At 36.9% G+C, this 21177-nt stretch overlaps 1 protein-coding gene across 3 annotated transcripts; it reads right to left on the minus strand.

Annotated features, from left to right (window-relative positions):
* Positions 1-922: 922 nt before the first annotated feature.
* On the minus strand, positions 923-19202 carry LOC311286366 (zinc-binding protein A33-like). Of its 3 annotated transcripts, none has more exons than XM_084402564.1 (7): positions 19100-19202; positions 5951-6181; positions 5711-5806; positions 2540-2761; positions 2255-2277; positions 2047-2165; positions 923-1974 (listed from the first exon to the last, which is right to left on the minus strand). In XM_084402564.1, the coding sequence occupies exons 2-7, from the start codon at positions 6062-6064 to the stop codon at positions 1295-1297; spliced, it is 1254 nt and encodes a 417-aa protein (XP_084258690.1). In that variant the 5' UTR covers positions 6065-6181; positions 19100-19202; the 3' UTR covers positions 923-1294. The 3 variants fall into 3 exon arrangements, with proteins under 3 accessions (XP_084258690.1, XP_084258689.1, XP_084258688.1); XM_084402563.1 differs by having other exon boundaries at positions 5951-6373; XM_084402562.1 differs by lacking the exon at positions 19100-19202 and having other exon boundaries at positions 5951-19084.
* Positions 19203-21177: the final 1975 nt, after the last annotated feature.

Below are 21177 nucleotides of genomic sequence, written 5' to 3' on the forward strand. Positions count from 1 at the left end.
TTCATTGACTTTTGACCCCCGTCCAGCAGCAGAGACTCCAACAACACATCCATTCAGGACATGAGAGAGGAACCAATGAAGAATGAAAACAGACTGAGAATCAGAAAGACACATGAAATAGAGGAGAGCAGACTGTGTGTGAGTGTGTGACGTCTGCTTTAAACACACACTAATCACTGCATCATCTCAATGTTTAGTGTCTGAATCTCTCAATCCTCAATCTGAACTTTACAGATGTATCATGAAAGACGGAGAATGTGGTTAAATGTGCACAGATTTATTGAACAAAACCAGTAACCCAGTGTTACACCGTGTAGGAGCCTAAATGCAGTTAACTGATAAATAATTTTAATTTACGCGTTAAATAGTAATTTACATGATTCAGTTATGTGGAGGAAATTGAAGGAAATACTTACAGTATTTACAGGTTGATGCAGTTAATATTTACAGTAATGCAAGGAGTTAATTGTGTAATTATCTAAAATGTGTGTGGATAATTTAGAGTGCATTTATATTACATTGGTGATATTTTGGGAATAGAGGACTGTTATCGCATTTTTACCTTTAACTGCATGCACTAAAAAAAACTCGCTCTGCACGGATTATTGGACTTTGGAATGGCCTGACTGGAGACAAAGGACAGAAGGAGGAAACTTTCACGGTAAATCTGTAAGTCGTAGCTTTCCTTCCTAAACTGAAAATAGTCACAGCACTTGCATATTGTTGTCCTATTGTTAGTTTAACTGCTTCTATTGTTCTCATTTGTAAGTCGCTTTGGATAAAAGCGTCTGCTAATGAATAAATGTAAATGTAAATATAAAAAAAACCTGGAAGTTTCCAGATGAAGAACATTTTTTGGTCACATGACCAAATGTCTCAACAAGACCAATCCAAAACATTAAGAAAAAACGTTGTAAATATAGAATGGACAACAATTTTATGATATAAAACATAATATGATTCTGCAGTTTTAGCTTAAATGATTTTGCAGACAATATAATAAACAAAAAAGCACAAAATCAGTGTTTCAGGAGATTATCTCAATTAAATTATGCAAATATCAATCATTAAGTGGTGCCTAATATCTGCCTAATACATAGACCTTAGTCTATAGGTATGAGATGCCACATTGAATTTTGAACATTGAACAACAATATAATCCAGTGAATAAACTGTACTTTTGTTCCCTCAGAAATGAAATATTATCCTAAGGTCTATTGAAAGGAGAGAAAACACATTGAGCTAACAGTAGCAGTTTGTGACAATCCAGCAGGATGAACCGTTATTATTTTCCTCATATATTCATTTGCTCTTTCTTCCATGCCAGAATCATCAATATAGCCATTACAAAACCAAAACAAACGAAGATCAATACTTTATGTCTCTCCATGAACGACAGTTTCTGTTCAACAGTCACAATTACTTTAGCTGGAACAACACGCAGAGGGATGGACTGATCCTCCGGGATCACAAATGGAAAGACATTCTTTTCTAACGGCAGAGTAAATCCTGCAATATATGAATTTCTCCTGGCATCAGAAAAGCTCACCTTCCTCAAGGGTTTCTGGTCGCGCGAGTCCTGGAATAAATTCAGACAATAATCAAGCTTAACTCTCACTACCGCTGGATTTCCCTTCATGTTTAATCTTGACATTCTAGCTGTCATCTCTCTGTACGAATCTCCAACACGTCTGAGACCCCAGAAGCCGTTTTCAGGGGTCAAAGGTTGTGTAGGTGGTATTCCCTCCAATCCAAGACACACTCCAAGGCTCCAGTGCCGACTGTTTCCCACTTCAATATCCCATGTGTGAACACCATCACTGTATCCCACAGTTCCCAACACCATACGGTTCTTGTGCAGAGGAAGAGGGTTGGGTTTGTTCTGCCGATGGAGACATGATGAGGTGACAGAGGTCAGATCATCTGACACCAAGACGTCTGGTGGAGATGTGTTTGGATTCAGGATCACGGGATCTGAGGAGAACAAGGAATAGTCACATAAGTTGATAATCTAAGCAGTTCTTTCAGGAGTGATCTAGTACTCACAGTAAGGGCAGACGTCCTTCATCTTCTCCCACACTTGGTACTTCAAGTTGCCCAGATGTTTGGGAACATCAATAAGAGCTTCTGAACTCAGTTCTGCATCTGGGAGTGTGTATTTAGCTCTAAACACACACACACCACAGATGAATGAATTTTAATTAATTCTCATCAACATTTAGAAAAAAATTGTAAAATTGGAAATGAAAAATACCTGTTCATAATGGTATAATAATTCTAAGGAAAAAAAAACAAAACAAAGAGAGTACCCGTCATAAAGTAACATTAATGAACTAAGGTTTATTTACACTGAGAATATGTAACACTGATTCACTAATGCACTATGTAAAACGATATTTACACTAATGTTGAATCCATTTTGTAAAAGTAATGCTAGAAAAGTGTGTGTGTGTGTGTGTGTGTGTGTGTGTGTGTGTGTGTGTGTGTGTGTGTGTGTGTGTGTGTGTGTGTGTGTGTGTGTGTGTGTGTGTGAGAGAACCTTCAGGAAGGTGATGTCCTCATCCTCAATTCGCTCTTCCAGTTCTCTGACTATGTCAGAGAAAGACAGAATTCCTTCTTGTATTCTCCTTTCTATCTTTTCTCCCTTTTCATTCTCTTCATCATTCAGAGATGAAACCCTTCTCTCCTCCTCCTTTCTGAGGAACTGATGGAGTTTCTCAAAACCCATCCGGATACTCCTCTCTGTCATCTGAGTTTGAGACTGTGGGGATAGCATGTGTGAAAACCTAATCATTCATATCTCCCATGCTGTAATCAATGAACTAACAAATCTGTGAGACTCCTTAAGTTTACATCTGTCGTCACAAAGATGACCAGTTAAAACTGCACTTTTAATGTTAGTAGGATTTTACATCAAAAACTGTGATAATAAAAAAAAAAAGGCAACTTTTTTACATTCACGAATGCTTTCATCACAACTAACAGTGCAAACAGGATGTAAGTAAGAGATTAATTGAGCAGTGTAAACAGTGTCATTGATTACAATGTCGTTTTGGCAAAAGAGCAGAACTTTGTGCTCACGCTGAGCTGAAATGATTGACAGCTCCAGCAATTATAATATAGAGGGATAATTTTTTATCACTTCTTTTTTTATAATTTAAACACTTTAAATAATAGATGATTTCCATGCTACTAAGAGGAACAGTGTGAGGTTGACCCCTTGGACACATTAGGATCCTGTGGAAGGTATGTTACTTTTAGGCCAGTGATCCTGTTTTTTCTGCTTGTCTTTTCACATGTCAGTGGGCGGAGCCAAAGAGGCGATGATGAAGAAGTAGGCGTTGAACTGATTCTGTAGCGGCGGTATTGCTATTATGTAATAGTGGGAAGCAAGTACCAAACAAGCCATTTAGCAGCTTGGTTTCAATAAAAGCTGTTTTTGGACAAGGTTTTCTGAATCTTACAGTATGTTTTTCTTTCTATAGAACAATGACCTCTTTTATGTTAAATGATCAGGGAAAATTTTCAAATTCATGACCCCTGCACAGCTACTTCGAGTCCATAACCCTTTCAACATGTTGGACATCTCTTTTCCCCTGTGCCTTATTTGTCAATTTAATGTAGGCGCAATTACATTTTTATTACAACCCGAATTCCGGAAAAGTTGGGATGTTTTTTTTTTTTAATTTGAATAAAATGAAAACTAACAGATTTTCAAATCACATGAAGACAATAGAACAAAAATGACATAACAAATGTTTTAACGGAGAAATTTTACACTTTTATCCACTAAATGAGCTCATTTCAAATGTGATGCCTGCTACAGGTCTCAGAAAAGTTGGGAAGGGGTCATGTTTACTACGGTGTAGCATCTCCTCTTCTTTTAAAAACAGTCTGAAAACGCTTGGGCATCGAGGTTATGAGTGTCTGGAGTTTTGATGTTGGAATTTGGTCCCATTCCTGCCTTATATAGATTTCCAGCTGCTGAAGAGTTTGTGGCCATCTTTGATGTATTTTTCGTTTAATGATGAGCCAAATGTTCTCTATAGGTGAAAGATCAGGCCAGTTCAGCACCCGGACTCTAATACGATGAAGCCATGCTGTTGTAATACATGTAGTGTGTGGTTTTGCATTGTCCTGCTGAAATACACAAGGCCTTCCCTGAAATAGACATCGTCTGGAGGGGAGCATATGTTGCTCTAAAACAGGGGTGTCAAACTCAGTTCCTGGAGGGCCACAGCCCTGCAGAGTTTAGCTTCAACCCTAATTAAACACACCTGATCAGTTAATCAAGTCCTTCAGGCTTATTTGAAAACTGCAGGTGTGCCTGTGTTGAAGCAGGGTTGGAACAAAACTCTGTAGGGCTGTGGCCCTCCAGGAACTGAGTTTGACCTGTGCTCTAAAACCTTTATCTACCTTACAGCATTCATAGAGCCTTCCAAAACATGCAAGTGTCATGGAATGGTGAGTTAGTGAGAGGAGGATTCAAGTGCAGGTAAGGATCTTTTATTAAATAACAAATAAACAAAACAAAACTAACAACAAAAACTCCCAGTGGGGGAAAACAGGACTGGCATCGGCAGGAACAGAACATAAGGGAAACATAGATAACAAACCAGCACAGGACTGCAAACACAGTGAGACTAAATAGGGAAGCAAACAAAAGAGGGTAACGGGGAAAGCAGGTGGGGCAAATTAATCAATAATCAGGTAACAAGGTGGGAGGGGCTAGACAACTGACAGGAGAGCACATGGCACAAGGAAATGCATGACAAGCCATGTGCTCACAACAAACCAGACTATACACAAACACATGACAAACCGGGAATGCCAGAGCTCTGTCACCAACCCAAGATCAAACCCAAACAGAAGTGACAGAACCCTGACATTATTCCTGGGCTCATTTAGTAATGTCATCGACACAATCATGCCGATGAGTGATGCAGTGTAGTCTGAGGGCCCCAAGACCACGGGCATCCAATAAAGGTCTTCAGCCTTGTCCCTTACGCACAGAGATTTCTCCAGTTTCTCTGAATCTTTTGGTGATGTTACGCACTGTAGATGATGAGATTTGCAAAGCCTTTTCAATTTGACGTGGAGGAACATTGTTTTTAAAGTATTCCACAATCTTTTTACACAGTCTTTCACAGATTGTAGAGCCTCTGCCCATCTTTACTGCCTCTCTAAGACATCCCTTTTATAGCTAATAATGTTACAGACCTGATATCAATTAACTTAATTAGTTGCTAGATGTTCTCCAAGCTGAATTTTTTCAAAATGTCTTGCTTTTTCAGCCATTCAATTTGAAATGAGCTCATTTTGTGCATAACATTGTACAATTTCTCCGTTTAAACATTTGTTATGTTATCAATGTTCTATTGTGAATAAAATACTGGTTCTTGTGATTTGAAAGTCTTTTTGTTTTCATTTTATTCAAATAAAAAAAACGGCCCAACTTTTCCGGAATTCGGGTTGTAATACTGTTACTTCTTATTGCATTTCCATTTTTATTTCTACCCTTTTGTCATTAAATTCTGTGGACCCAAGGACCAAGTTAAACCAAGACATAACTATTCCAGTCTATATGCCATATTTCATACGACAGCCTACAGTCCTCAGTTGGATTTAACTTGAAAAGCCAGTTAAAGTTTTGTAAAGTAAACATCTGTGGAATTTGTTTAATTATGTTGATCCTAAACATTAACCTCACCTTTATGTACCTGGAGATTTTGCTTTCCCGTGACGTACCATTCTGTAATGACAGCAATGTATTTTTTGCTGAACGAAGGGCATCTTTCAGCTTCCCCTTTAAAGATGAACACAAATATTCATTATCACATCTGTTACTTTAAAACCCATTCGTAATTTACTTGGTAATGAACTGGGCTGACATTTCCAAGCATTTAATAATTACATAAAAAAAGTATCTGCTAAGAACAAAATTTCTCACCTTTCGTTGTCTGACAGCCTGTTGTAGCGGCTGTGTTTCATGCCATTCATGCTCATGTTTCTTACACTCTGAACATAAAACCTGGTCATCTGTTTGACAGAACAGCTCAATCATCTTTCTATGTGTCTGACACTCCAGTTCTCCATTCTCCTTCCTCGTGTTGTTCTCTCTCAGGTAAGACTCACAGGTGTTCCTCAGGCTCAGATTGGACACCGGTTGCTGAGGTGAAAGCTGTCGACAGACGGGACAGTTTCTGGATCTGCTCGAGGTCCAGTGATCATTAATGCACTGACGACAGAAACTGTGACCACAGCTCAATAACACAGGGTCAGTGAAGAGCTCAGTGCACACGGCACACGACAGGTCGCCCAACAGAGAGGCAGCCATGAAGACAGAGACAGAAGACGAAGAATAGGTTATTCCCTGAGACAAAAAAAAAAAAAAACCAGGAACAACCAAGAGAGAAAACAAACAAGACAAAGTAAAAGTCTTAGACTTCCTCATATATGCCCCTCCCATTTTTATGAGAGAGGAGGAGTTAGAGTTAGACAGGTGGATCATGATTGAATCTTAATGTGTGTGTGTTAGCACTAGTCAAGCCAACAGAACTCCAAATAGCAGCTAATTTTTATGAATGCATAAGAAATAATAATAAGTTCTAAACCTACCACAAAATATGCAGCCCTTTAAATATGCACCCATGATCACAGGTTTAAAACCTCAAAAATGTATCTATTTTTTCTCACTCTTTTTCTTTTGTTTCTGGTGAAGTTTATAAAAAAAAAACATTCTCCCTCTAATGGTACAGAGCAGCATATCATTCTCAGGTGTGTTTTGCTTAAAAGCTGTTTTAATGCACACGACTGAATATGAAACAATGGAATAAGACACCAGGAAATTGTTGTCGCTTAATAAGGTAAATAGCATTTCCACCCTATAGACCAGACATGCTACATTAAAGCTATATATTTAGTTTATAATATTATAGTTACATATTCTCATGTATTATTATATTTTCTGTTGAACACCCAGCTTACCATATGAATGATTTCAAAAGAGTGTCCAAGTTCATTAAGCTGCCTTTCTAAAAACACATTATGCAGTGCATTATGCCATTCTAAGTATGTAGCATTTTGAATTGTTAAGTAAGTCTTCATCTTTCTGTCCAAGTAGGAGACACAATTAGTTACTGAATATTTGATCTATACATAAGGCCTATACAACCTTCAAACTACACTTTCTTGAAGGTCCAGGAAAGATTTTATTAAATCCAACATTCAAAGTTTGTCTTTGTTTATAAAAGAGAAACTGTCTTACACTGCAAAGATATGTGCCATCCCAGCAAACACATTTACGTTGTGGCAACGTCTCTGGCACGTTGCATTTCTGCTATGGCAACGTCGCTGTATACGTGCTCGCAACATTGTAACAACGTAGAATTGTAAGACGTGACAGGGCTGTAGCAACGTTGTTGCGCGACATTCAGCAACTGAGAGACGACGTTCTGACAATATTTTTATATGGTGTATTTTGTTAGATAATTATATACTTTTTATCGTTTATTGTTTATCTATATTATTTAATGGGGCTATCAACACCTGCAAGTGTAGCCTACACTTTAAAGAGTAAAAATTACAGAAGGTTTCGTTAATTCAACTTTATTAAAATTGCATATAATCAAATTGCACTTCCAAAAGTCATACATTTGTGAAAAAAGAAAAAAAGAATGAAATAAACGAATACACATTTATTTTAAGTATAATAAATAAAACATGAAAATCAAAGGCAGATCAGAACATTTAACGAACAAAACCGGGTCTGTATGACAGACAGTAGCCGAGCAGGTGTCACCGGGGAAACATCCACAAATCCAGAGGAGCAAAGAAACGAATGAGACTAAATAGCGGAAAAATCAAACGAAAAACTAAACAGTGCGAGCGATGCTTCATTAATCACATTAGAAATTAAAGCTGTAGGTTGTGTTTGATAGCTGAAGTAGGCTAAATGCAATACTCACGTATCCTTGCTCGATGATGAATGAGAACACAATGAGCCCAACAACAGGTGGTTGGAATTTAAAAGGCTGATTTTCCCGCTTCAGGGCAGTGACGAGTACATTATGTAGTATAGTGGTTGTCAAGACACCCTAGGCACAACCTTAAGCAATGGCCCTGAACGATGGTTTAATGTCAACATTGTGACAACTCTGTAACAACTTCACCACACAACGTAGTTATAGCAACCTTTTGGCCATGTTGTTAAAACGTTGTTAGAAGGTTGGCTACGTTGTGCCAACGTTCTGTGTTTGCTGGGATACAGTTTTGCAAAGGTTGTACTGTACATAGACCTCAACACTTGGTACACAAACCTCAAGAACAGTGACAATTAATGACTGTAAAAAATGAGCTCCTTACATCACACAACAAATAACTATCAATTATGACAAAACAACTGGTTTAAAGTAAGCTAACAGCGAAACAATAATCCTAGAACAATAACTACATTTATCCATGCTGCAATGCATGCTGGGAACTCAACATTTCAGCAATATTTAGAAATAATTTTAATCTTAATAAATCATGAAAAAATTTGTGCAAAGCGTTATGGGATGTAGGATGATGGATATTTTTAAAAGAGACAGAAAGGAACAAAAAATCAAGTATTTCTGGAAACACCTTAAAAGAGAAACCTTTTACTTTTACATGTGAATCCTATTTATGGCATTCTTTCGACTATTTTAAACATTCGCCTTTTTAATAATTAAAAGACTGAATTTTGCAATATTTGTGCCGTAGCCTTGTTTCTGCACTCGCAAGGGAGACTTTGATCATGTAGGTCAAAGATGTCGCAGCACAGCAAAATCTAATGAGTTAGACTTATGTAAGAACTGATTTTCCTGCTAAGACAAAACACCCTGCAATAAAGCCATAAAACACACCCTGGAAAGAAGATAACAAAGACAGAGCACAGGACACTCCTGTCCAAACGTTTTCCCCTTCCTTATCTATGCATCCCCCCTCCACAAGCCACTAAAGAGTTAACTAAGAATGTCTTTATATGTATCTTGTGAATCTATTGTTTTTCCTTTTCATGTTTGGTATCATTTTAAGTGTCTCAGTGCGATTGGTAAAATTGTCTTAATTTCATTGCATTCATTGGTTTAATGAGAAAGATTGAGAACTTAGGAGAATCCTGTTCTCCTCTCTGGGTGATATCTCTTCAAGATATCTCTCGAGACCCCCCCTAGGCTGCATGAACTGACCCAAAGCAAACTCTAAACAATATTGGTATAACCCTTTTGTTCTGGTCTGGGTATTTAAGGGTGGGTGACAGAGTAGTCTGTGGGACCCTTTACCAGGATCACCCCCATACAGTGCTGTTTCAGTGTTGACACACTGACACACCACTGTATGTCTCTGTCAGGAATGCATTGCTTACTTTTAGAGTCATCTTTGAGTAAATGATGTCATGTATTTATTATTTCTGAATTGGCTTTTAATCATTAACTTGTGTAAATGGCATGATAGATTTTTACCTGACAAATAAATGTTACATCTTGATTTATTCTGAAGTTTTCTGAAATCATTATTTTAGTAGACTATGAGGAGGCTGGTGCTACCGCAGCTCTGTGTCCAGGATAGGTCAAACTAAAGGCGCATATGAACGGAGCAGTAGGCACGTCATCTGAAGACCTTTTGATTTCTGTCTATCACTGACTTGGCAAGTTGTACGGAAGTGGCTAAATAAACTACACTTTTTTTGTATGAGTGAGCAGTAGGCAACCGACTTAAGAGGTATTAGCAAACCCTGCACCCTCTGAGCAAGATCACACTGGCGAGGCTGTGTCCGTGAGATCCACGTAAACCCGGGGCTTGTGAATCTGTGCGGCATCAGGTCCATTAATGAATAATTAATTGAAAGTATGGGATACTCGGAATAATCAAGGATCTAAATTAATTCATAATCAAATTTAGATCGTAGAAAATAGTCATAATATTCGATTATCATTTAAAATTGGAGTCAGATTACGCATAGAGCTAAAGTCATATTGAAACTAAATTCCAATAAATTAAGTGAACTTCACTGGAGCGCTGAAAAGACATACACGCATTATGCCTTCGCCCACCGTTGGATTCCGTCGTTGGGCCAATAGGTGGTCCTTACACTTACTTAAAAAAAGAAACATTTTCTTAAAACGGATTTCCTTAACAAAACAGGGAATGTGAAATAGGAATAGTATTTTGTACAGACAAATGCTAAGTTAGTATAGTTCACTTACACAAGAGTTAGTTACTAAAAAATAACTGAGAGTATAAAAAATGAAATAAAATTCAATACCTATTATTGTGTTTTGCATGCTGAATGTTGAAGTCTGTGTGACTCAAGCATGATCAATTACAAGATATTGTCATAAATATAGAGAGATTATATCAACACAATTAAAAGTTTCACAAGGTCTTTGATTGACATAAGTTACAATCATTATAGCACATGAAGGGAAGTAATTAGGTTGCTTTTTAAAGGTGACTTAACTTCAGACGAGATCATTAACCATAGTTCATTAGGATCATTACTTGATCCTGCCGTTCATTCATTTGTATTTCTTCAATATTTTGACTCAATTTTAAAGTTTCTCTTCACCTGTTGTACACAAACAAGCCTGATGACGTAATAAAGAGATACTGAAACCTGTTTGCTGTAGGCAAATTTTCATATTTGTACACAATTTTCGGTCAAATTTGTATTTTTAAGTAAATTTCTCCTTTAGCTCATTCTGATTGGTTAAACTGACCTTATTATTAAGCAGTGGATTCAGAGGATACTTTGGCCTTTAATGTACAGTAAATGACTGATAGTAAAAGTGTCGTCACTCACTTGATGCATCCAAAAGTATTTTGAACCGAGAAAGAAATATGAAAAAAATGATTTATTTTAAAATATAGCCCTTTCACACAACATTGCAAACCAAGCAGATTTAATAAGTTTGAAATCTACTGATCTAAGAGGTCAATGTGTGACCTGATCCTCCTTAAACATCTTTTCACTAGTATTTTACAATTCAGAGTTCACCTAACCTCCACTTATAATTCCTGCTCTCCAACTTTCATCTACTTTTCTGAAAGGAACAGGTTTTGTGAGAGGAGTGTAACTGCATCGTGAACTATTATCAATAGTTTTGTTTGTTATGTAAACTGCTTTAAAGAGCACAATTGATGAATTATAGTTCCTGAATCAACACTAAAAAACTGATTCTGGATGCTCTTGAGGAGATTGTGAATGCAGATTTCAAGCGGTTCATCTGGCACCTGTGGAACGGTGTAGGATCAGACATCGAGCCCATTCCTCAGGCAAGGCTGGAGAACGCGGATCGCCAGGATGTTGTGGATCGCATGGTAGAGAAGTACAGTACTAATGCTGGGACTGTTGCAGTACAAGTGCTGTTGAACATCAACCAAAATAATCTCGCAAAAAAACTTGATTTGAAACTTTAGGAAGGTAAAGGAAAAACTATTAATACTGGTTTATGATTTAGTGCTGCTCTCTGAAGTATATCGTAGTGATTCCATGCAGACAAAAAACAGTTACATTTGAGATCGGTTAACTCGGTTGATAAAATTATGATTTTTACTGATTGCGTATAATGGGTGACATATTATTGTTTGAGCAGTTACATTTTAATGTTGTTGTTTTTATTTGTTATAATTATTTAAAAAATTTGGTGTTAGATGTTGAAATTAAACACCAATCATCAATGGTAGAGGATGATGAGTGATTATGTAATTTACATTTACTCATTTAGCATGTTATGCTGTGAATGCTTTGTCTGGGGATTGATCAATATAGATAACTGATGGATCATTATTTCTATATAATCAGAGTGTGTGAGTTTCTGTGCAAATGAGAGTGATTTATGAAAAAAACATAACATAAACCGCATTGGTTCAACATCATGCTTGCACTCAGAAAATGAAACAGAACTACAACTGACTTTAAAGACAGCCTGAAATCAACTACAAATAAAATATGTAGCACTGAGGATGTCAAAAGGGACAGATAAAATTACACCCCCCTTTAAATTTTTAACGTGGTAAAGACATTGTCACATTTATTTGTATTAATGGATTGCACTGTTCATTTCTGTTAAACTCAGGTTCGTCTGCAGGGGGCACCCAAGAGTTACACTACGCATCAGTAGCTGAATTGAGCGTCAGCGTCAGTTCTGGCAGGCCAGGTAGTCAAGACGCTGCTAATGCTATTTGCTAACAACACTGTCCCGTCAGCTGATCTGCTCCAGTTGATCTGCTTCAGCTGAGCTGCATTAGCTGGTTAGCTCCCCTCGCTGCTCAATGGCCAAAGCTCAAACTAGGCGCCCTATTTAAAGCTCATTCAGTTTGCTCATACATGCTTGCTGCTCGCTTCTGCTGATCTGTACGCTGGTAAGAAATCCGCTCTGGTTTTAACCCTTAAGCTATCCGTCCCGACGTTCGGGCTATTTTTGACGCCCAGAAACCCATGAGCTCAAGTCTCTGATTGTTTCGCTAATAAACACATTTGATCATTATTTTGCTCGCGCTCTGCTCAGTATAATGCCCATGGATGCGCTACCAGCTGTTTAATTCCTTCATCTAGCTCGTTTCTCAGAAGGTGGCTTGGTTATCTTTTCATAGCGCTTACACTGTAGACTGTCAAAACAGTTCAAAGACAGATAATTCTAGGTAACCGCATGTTTTAGCTATTGCGGTCTTGAATAGTCATTTCAGTAATTAATTAATAATTTTTACTATAATATAACTCGCTAAATTAGGGCGGCTCAAACGACACCGTTCGAGACACTCAACTTCTGTTTTGGGGGGGATGGCTCATTTAGTCAAAATAACGTAAGTGCCCTTATGCTGCTGCTGCTGCATCCCCTCATGCTGATAATGCTGTCTCTATATGCGGCTGCTATCTCCTGACCCCTCTTTCACACCGCAAGCGTGAGCGGCGCATCCGCGCAACTACATCATCACTGCAGCAGCAGACTCCCGCGAGTATTCACACTGGAAGCGTAGTGCAGCGGCTGCAAACTGTGTTTGGCAGACAATATAACCATTTCAAACAATGGGTCAGTTCTTTCAACATTTTTGTTTTTATAATAATACACCTTACTTTCACCCAAAACGAATAATTAAAAAGTTTAAATGGGTAAATACATATTTGTTTTAATTTTCTTTTCTGGCATAATTGTTAAAACACTAGACATTGGCATTGTTGTTAAAACTCTTGACATGCTTATTCTGTGCATTTTGAGCACGTTTTGTGTTAAATCACATTTATTTTGTCCATCAAAAGCATCAAAAGTGTTCTTTCACTTTAATTGCGCTGCTCCTGCTCCCGGTGTGAATGCACTCATTGATTAACATGGACGTCGAAAAAAAATACGCGCCGCTGACGCTTGCGGTGTGAAAGCGGGGTCATACTGCTGCTGTCCCCTGACTTCTGCTAATTCATGAATGGTCAGGGGACTCATCTGATTATAACATATTGCAAATTATCCGTATATTCGTAGATTACTTAGCATATAAATTGTTAAATCATCCTCTGTATCTCAGAGGATTGCCAGGTGTGGTTTTGTTTGGGGGGATATTTTAGCTCACAGTCCTAAACTGTGTGAGCGTTCCCTAATGCTGCTGCTGCTGTCCTCTGACTCTCTGCTATTTCATGGTGCTCATGAAAGGTCAGAGGACTCCCTGAACAGAGCCATGCCGCCAAATTTCAATTCAGGAACATCAACTTGTTTGCAATCTATTCAATACAAATTCTTAAATTATTTTTATTGTCTGTGTTCTTGACTTAATGGACCTGACAGAACTAACAGAATAGAAGTAGCATTCAGTACGTGATGAAGCGCGGTGTACGTGCAGAGAAAAGTACTCCTTGTTTGACCTGTGTTTTTCATGTATTTTCTACAGGTAAGCTGACAATAATCTTTATACTAGTAATGCCTAACAGTATTGTATTTTTATAGAGCCGTAGTTCGTGCCTGAGACGTTAAGAAAAGTTTAATTTTGACTGTGATTAAGAGTGTCGTACGTAAAATGGCGGACGAGAGTGTTAACAACTCAAGAGAAAAACTAGTAACTTTTAACATGAGCAAAACGGAGGGATAATTAACCAAATAGATGTGTACGAACATTAAGTTGTGTGTAGTGAAGAGTCTGGGCAGTCTGAGTTAAGAAGGCACACGTGTCTGTGATTAGTCTACACATAGATATGTTAACCTCATTTAGCATTACTTTGTCAGCCATTACATGTAAAAGCGCATTCAGTATGTACTGTTAATAAGAAGTCCAGTCAGATTCAGTGGTAAAATGCTTTTATTAATCATTTTGTGAGTTTATGATGAGAACATAGTAACTGGTGATCTGTTGAAATCTAGTTAATGATAAAGTCAGTTAATTAGCATATTTCATACAAGATTAAAAACTGATTAAAAACAATTAAAACAGTGATTAGAGTATTAAAATATATGTGCAGTTATCAATGCTAGAGTAATGTGAATTTATTCTAAATAGCTAGAGTTTGTGATACTTTAATGACGTTATTCGTCAGACCTTTCCTTTATGACTTAGGTAAAGTTGGTTTTATATTCGCACATTCACGGACTTCCGCGCTCAATAACTCGTGAACTAAACGTTGTTGCTACACAAAACACCTATCACATATTACTACAGATAAAACACCAGAAGCTACAACATAATTTTCCTCAAAATGATCTTTCCTTCGCACTGGACAAAATACATTGATCTCTATGCGCAGGCTGCTAAGAAGGGACCATCTGCAAAGTGCAAACCCGAAGGAAAGCTCGTTTTGAGGAAGATTTAAATATTAAAACAATGTAATTTGTGTAGTAACAATATTCAGCTCACGAGATATTGAACGTGGAACTCCGCGAATATGCAAATATAAAACCAACTTTACCCAAGTTGCAGACTTGATCATGTAGGACCTCAGTCACACATACGTGGACAGCACCATGAATATAGTCAAGTAAAAAAAAAAAAAAAAAAAAATTTTTTGCTGCGTATTCACCTAGACTGCTTTAGTGTACTTTTGTGTAGGCTACTGTACATACAGTACGCAAATGTTTTATGTAAAAGTTACAGTAATTCACCAAAGGGATTTTTTTCATGTTCCAAAGGTAGTGCTTTCCTATTGACCAGACTGACTTACTACAGGTGAAATTTTGACAATACCTCTTTTACTGTACGTACAATAAACAAATAAGTTTAAGAAAAAAATTACAGTAATTCACCTTAAGTATTTTTTTCCTGTTCCAAAGGCTGTAGTGCTTTCCTAGTGACCAGACTGACTTACAGGTGAAATTTTGACAATACCTCCCTTACTGTAAGTATAGTACAAACATATTATTATTAAAAAAATACTGTAATTTCTCCTTTTTTCATGTTCCAATGGTTATAGTATGTTCCTAGTGATCACTCAATTAACTTTGATAAATGTATTAGGTAAAAGTATGTATTAGAACTGCTGTTCCTTGTACAACACAGTTCTTTCATTAATTAAAAAAATGCAGATATTTTAGGTTAATCATTTTCAACGTTATAAATAAGCAACTCCCTTATTGTAATGATTCAAGTTAAGTTTTTGTTATGAAGTCCTGAAGAAGTGGATTCTGGAACACACTTCTGCTTCAATGTATATCTAATGAGTGATTATAATCAAGGCATTAATCAATAGTTTTCCTTCTATATATCAAATGAGTTGAATGACTTCTCTAGGCTTATGAGATTTTACTTTGTTATAGAAATTACCAGTGTGATTATCGAAAATGTTATTTCATGTATCCTTTAAATGTGTGTATTTGATATCTGAGGTGTAACATAAGGGTCTGACCCATGCCAGGAATGCAGTAACAGTGCTTGCTCATTTAGCCTGGCTTCCAGAGATGAAATATGGACTTCTTTAACAGGTGTCACTACATCCATCTGCTTTTCTAGGCTACCCTGATAGCAATGGTCTCAGGAGTCATTGAAACCTATAGTGGAGAGACCATTTCTTAGTTAAAGTCTTTACTTTACAGTTAGATTTAAAGTATCCTCTCCTTGAGAGAAAGAACATGTTATCTTAATGTTTTGAGAAGACTCTCCTCCTCACCAAATCCAATCTTGAAAAACTGTGTCTGTGTGTGTTATTCTTGGTTACAGGTTAAGGAACAAGTGGAAATATAGCTGCAAGCAGCGATACGGGGCCAAGCCCCTGAAGCAGCAGCAAGAGCAGGAAGAGTAAAAACAGCAGAAATTGAAGAAAAAAGAGCTGGTTTAGAAGTATAGGTGAAAATGAACTCAAAATGAACAGAAGTTCAGATGAGAATGAACAAGACATACATTAATCCAAGAGGAAGAAAGATTAGTACAACGTTGAATAATAAAGGAATCGACATGACACAACATTACACACAATTTTTTAAAATCATGCCACATGGGGCTCGAACCCCTTATCTGGGTCAGATACCTGTCACTCATATCATTGCGCCACTGAGAAGTTGTGTGTTTGGCAAGATGAAGAAGGTCCAATAGTTCAAGTGAGAAGCAATTCAAAATGAATAATTTTTGTATGAATTTGCTGCATGTTGTATTTATTGAGTTCGTTCACATATAGGCACCATGTCTGGAACAGAAGCAACTTTTCCACCACTTAAGGCCACAATACCTCTTGCTATCTGGGAATGTGCCACACAGCATTCAGACCCACAACCGGAATGGTTCATGGTTCATGCTAACCAATTAGCATGCTAAGCTAACTACCATAAGGCTGATCAGTCACTTCTGTATGGCTCAGTCCAAAGATCATCTGAGCCAATTTTCGTAAAAATTGAACAAAATTTGAATGAGGAGTAGCACAAACAATTGAACACTGTACTTTTCAAAATGGCCACTACTGTAATGGGCAGAGTCTTATTGTAAGATATTGATTGTGATCACCATAATGAGTGGAATCAGGTGTACTAAGTTTCATTTTACATCTATTTACATTCACATCTACATCAAAGGGTTCAAAAGCTATAACCCTTTTAATGTGGAATTTTTGAACTGGTGGTGGCGCTATAGAGTTGGTCCTACAGACTCAAAAATTAGTCCAATAACTATTCATTACAATCACTACAAGTGTGGAAGGTCACGACGTGCCTAAATTCAGGGTCCGAATGTCAGCCGCACAATTGATGGAGATATGCTTCAGTCTATCTATGTGTAGAAAATGTGTGATTATTTATTAGCCAATCAGAATCATTCAACCTGAGCAATGACAAAGCTTAGACCTTGGTGAAGGGTATAATTGCTGTGATTTTTGTAAATGTAAGGGGAAGCAGCCTACTTTTGATCACTGGAGTAATCACTCCTTGTGATTCTTGAAGCTGACTTCTGCCTGATGAAACTGCAAACTATCTTCAGTAAAATTTCCTTTAATTTATTATAATTCTGACTCTTGTCTAAAATTGACTGCACTTCCAATGCCTGGTCTTAATAAATCCTATCTGGTCCTTGGGTCTTTAACTGTAAGTCCCGAAATACAGATATGCAGTGGTAATCCATATTGAAACAAGGACAATAAAGCAGAAGTTTCAGCAGATATTCTTTAATGATGTTCCACTGTTTAAGGTACACAGTGAGCACAACCATTGGGCATCTTTTCCAGGTAGCTTGTCTGGTGATAGTCCAATGCAGCATACACTGGGTACCATCTTTGGCACTGTTCACATTGGTAAACGTGACAAGGATTAATTATGTAACAAACCACTAACAGTTATGTGTGTTAACCAATTACATAATGCAATGAATAAATATTAAATAACATGTTCAATTGCTTAAATATTTTTGTTTACCCAAAGTAGTCCTGACTGAAAACATTTGAAAAAATTGTATTCAAACACACACATTTGTTTTACTTAAACTTTTACGTCACTTCACTAAACGAAAATATAGTAAAGTACTTGACAAAACAATCAGTTAAAGGGTTTATGATAATATAAGAACAACTTAAACCAAGAGAGGATCAACAACAGCAAAATTTTGAAGAGGTGAAATTGAAATATTACTCTAACCACAAGGAATTAATTACAACTTGTATGTATAATCCCAGTGGTATTCCATGAACAATTAGAAATATAATAGAAATAAAACAGTGCACTGTACAGTATCTTGAATGCCTCCATGATCTTGCTGTTCATTATCTGTCAGATTTGCTGCACCAATGCGTACAGGTTCAGTTACTACTGTTAATAATAATGTAGCCCCTATTAATGTACTACAACCTTAAAAAAAAAAAAAAAAAAAAAAAAAATTACAGTATTATATTATTATGTAAAACAGTATTATTAGGTATTGTCAAAATTTCACCTGTAGTAAGTCAGTTTGGTCACTAGGAAAGCACTACAGCCTTTGGAACATGAAAAAATACTTTAGGGGAATAACAGTAATTTTTTCATAAACTTATTTGATAATTGTACGTACAGTAAGGGAGGTATTGTCAAAATTTCACCGGTAGTAAGTCAGTGTGGTCACTAGGAACATGCTACAACCTTCGGATAGTAAAAAATCCCTTTGGTGAATTAATGTAATTTTATTCTAAAAAGATTTATGTACATTATGTACAGTGAGGCAGTTTCCTAAATCATTATAATGCACTTTTCATTGTTGCTAAAGTACAATCAATAGCATTAGAACACACAATGTGAGAGATATTTGCTGGTACATCTGTACTTTGCAAAAATGTAGTTGTCTGTTTGCACACAATGGAAAAAAATATCTTCCCTATCTTCTTTACCACACACATTGAATGTTCAGTGAACAGTCACAACTTTGTATGCCATTAAAACATTATTTGCCCATTTTGATCGATTGTGGAGAGTGTTGTAGTTCACCATCTTTGTCCTAAAGATCATGTAGCTGCTTTTATTTTGCAAAAATGTGCTTTATTGCGCTTGTTATTGAGACAGTTTTTAAGCAAAAAAGTGCGAATGTGCGAATATAAAACCAACTTTACCTAAGTAATGATTTGTGTTTTAAATCCCGTGTAAAGAAGAGCATAAACATATAGCAGCTCATTTTAATATCACTACATGGTTGCATGAAGAATGAGTTCTGAACTTACCGCAAAATATGCGAGTTTAAACACCCAGAGAAACAGGTTTAAAGCCTCGGAATGGCGTCTCTTCTTTTCCGTCTCTTTTCCTTTCGTTTCTATCTAAAGGTGTGTCTTGTTTTCTTGTAACTCCACTAATATGAAAAACAAACTCACTCCCTCTAGTGGAGCAAAGAGTCTATAATCTGATATGAGAGAGAGAGAGAGACTGACTGACTGAATGGCGTCTATATTTAATCCTTTACTTTCTTACTTACGTTTGTCATCTGGTTTTAACTCCACTGTATGAAAAATAAACTCCCTCTAGTGGCGGAGAGCATCATCACAGTCTCAGAGTGAAGACCATCAGGAAAGTTTTATATGGTTCATAAAGGAGGTAAATAAATGATAGCTTTTTGTAGTCAGTTACCTCTCCATTACAGTGTGGTGTTTTGAAAATCTGACCTACGTCCTCAGGATGATCTCTTAAACTTTTTAGACTTTACACTTCACCAGTAAAACAGAAACTGTGGACCAACAAATGTCCAGACGTGTCACGTGACGCCCACAAAAGGTGTGCCTGGCTCTACCATACTCACTCATTCGATTTTTGAATTCTGAACACAAAAAAAAAGTTGTATAATATACTACACATAATATAGCGAACTATTATGTTCATATGTTACATATTATCGTGTCATTTTATTTGTGAATAAAACTTACTCTTCAGAAACAAAACTGGTCACATTACCAGAGCCTCTGATTCAGAACGTCGTGCAACTAGATCTCAGAGTGAGAACATGCGGCTGACACGAACAGTTATGGGTTATGAGTTATGATGCTCCATGAACAATCGTGCAAAACATCATTGGACGCACTTTTGGAAAAGGATGAAACTTTGAGAGGCTGTTCACTGCAGAGCCATGGGTGGTGTGTGAAGTCCAGCTCCGCCTCTCTGAATGTAATTTGGGCCTAATGGGTGGAGCTAAATATCTAACCACACCCTAACTCAACCCATAACCCTATTAGACATCCAGAGAGGAGGGGCTGCATGTAATTCGACTCTGCAGTGAGCACCACTTGGAGAACTTCGAAAGGTTTGAACAAGATTGGGAGGAACAAAGAGAAATTAAGTATTCCTGGAAAACAGTAAGTAAGGCGAGACCCTTAAATGATAAGAACAAGGAAGTGCAGACTCTACACGAAAACTCTCTCCAACCAGAAATGGTACAGGTTATAATTCTAAATCATTTCAGTATCAGATATACAGGTTTAGTTTTTTTTTTTTTTTTTTTTTTTTGTTAACTTTTAAGTTGTTTTGTAAGTGTTACGTTTTTTTTTTTTTTGAGATAAAGTTTGTTCTTTTGAACAACTTAGAAAAAACGTACTGTGACAAAAGTAGTATATTGCAAGTCTGCAACAATTTGGATTTACATTTAAAAGTAAAAATTTTTGCCCATTGTTCTGTAATGGTATTTTAAACATTCGTACTAGATAATAATAAAAGGTCTGAATGTGGCAATATTTTAATAAAATAATATGTTAATGGCCTGTTTTCCATTTGTACATGTATATATATATATATATATATGGGATCATATTTCTCCTGTTTTGGCATCCCTTCACTGGCTTCCCATTAAGTTTAGAGTTGATTTTAAGATCCTTATGTTTGTTTATAAGGCATTGTCTGGCTGTGCACCAAGGTATATATATAATCTTATTGTGCCATACTGTCCTGCTAGGGCACTTAGATCTTCAAATCACTTGCTTTTAAATGTGTCACGATGTCGCTACAAATGAAAGGGTGATCGGGCCTTTTCTGTGGCTGGGCCCAAGCTTTGGAATGCTCTCCCTTATCAAGTGAGGTCTGCTCCTGCATTGGACATTTTTAAATCTACTCTGAAAACACATTTTTATTCTTTAGCTTTTGGAAACTTGTAATTGTTGTTTTTTTTATAGTGTAGTCCTGCTATGTACTATGTACAGCACTTTGGATCAATTTGTATTGTGTTAAATGTGCTTTATAAATAAAGGTTGTTGTTGTTGTAATAAATGTCATAATTTTAATTACAGCACAGATTTATGTCTTGAGCTCAGTATTCCTTTTA

This window comes from Rutilus rutilus, assembly GCF_951802725.1.
Source record: "Rutilus rutilus genome assembly, chromosome: 2".
Lineage (NCBI taxonomy): Eukaryota > Metazoa > Chordata > Actinopteri > Cypriniformes > Leuciscidae > Rutilus > Rutilus rutilus.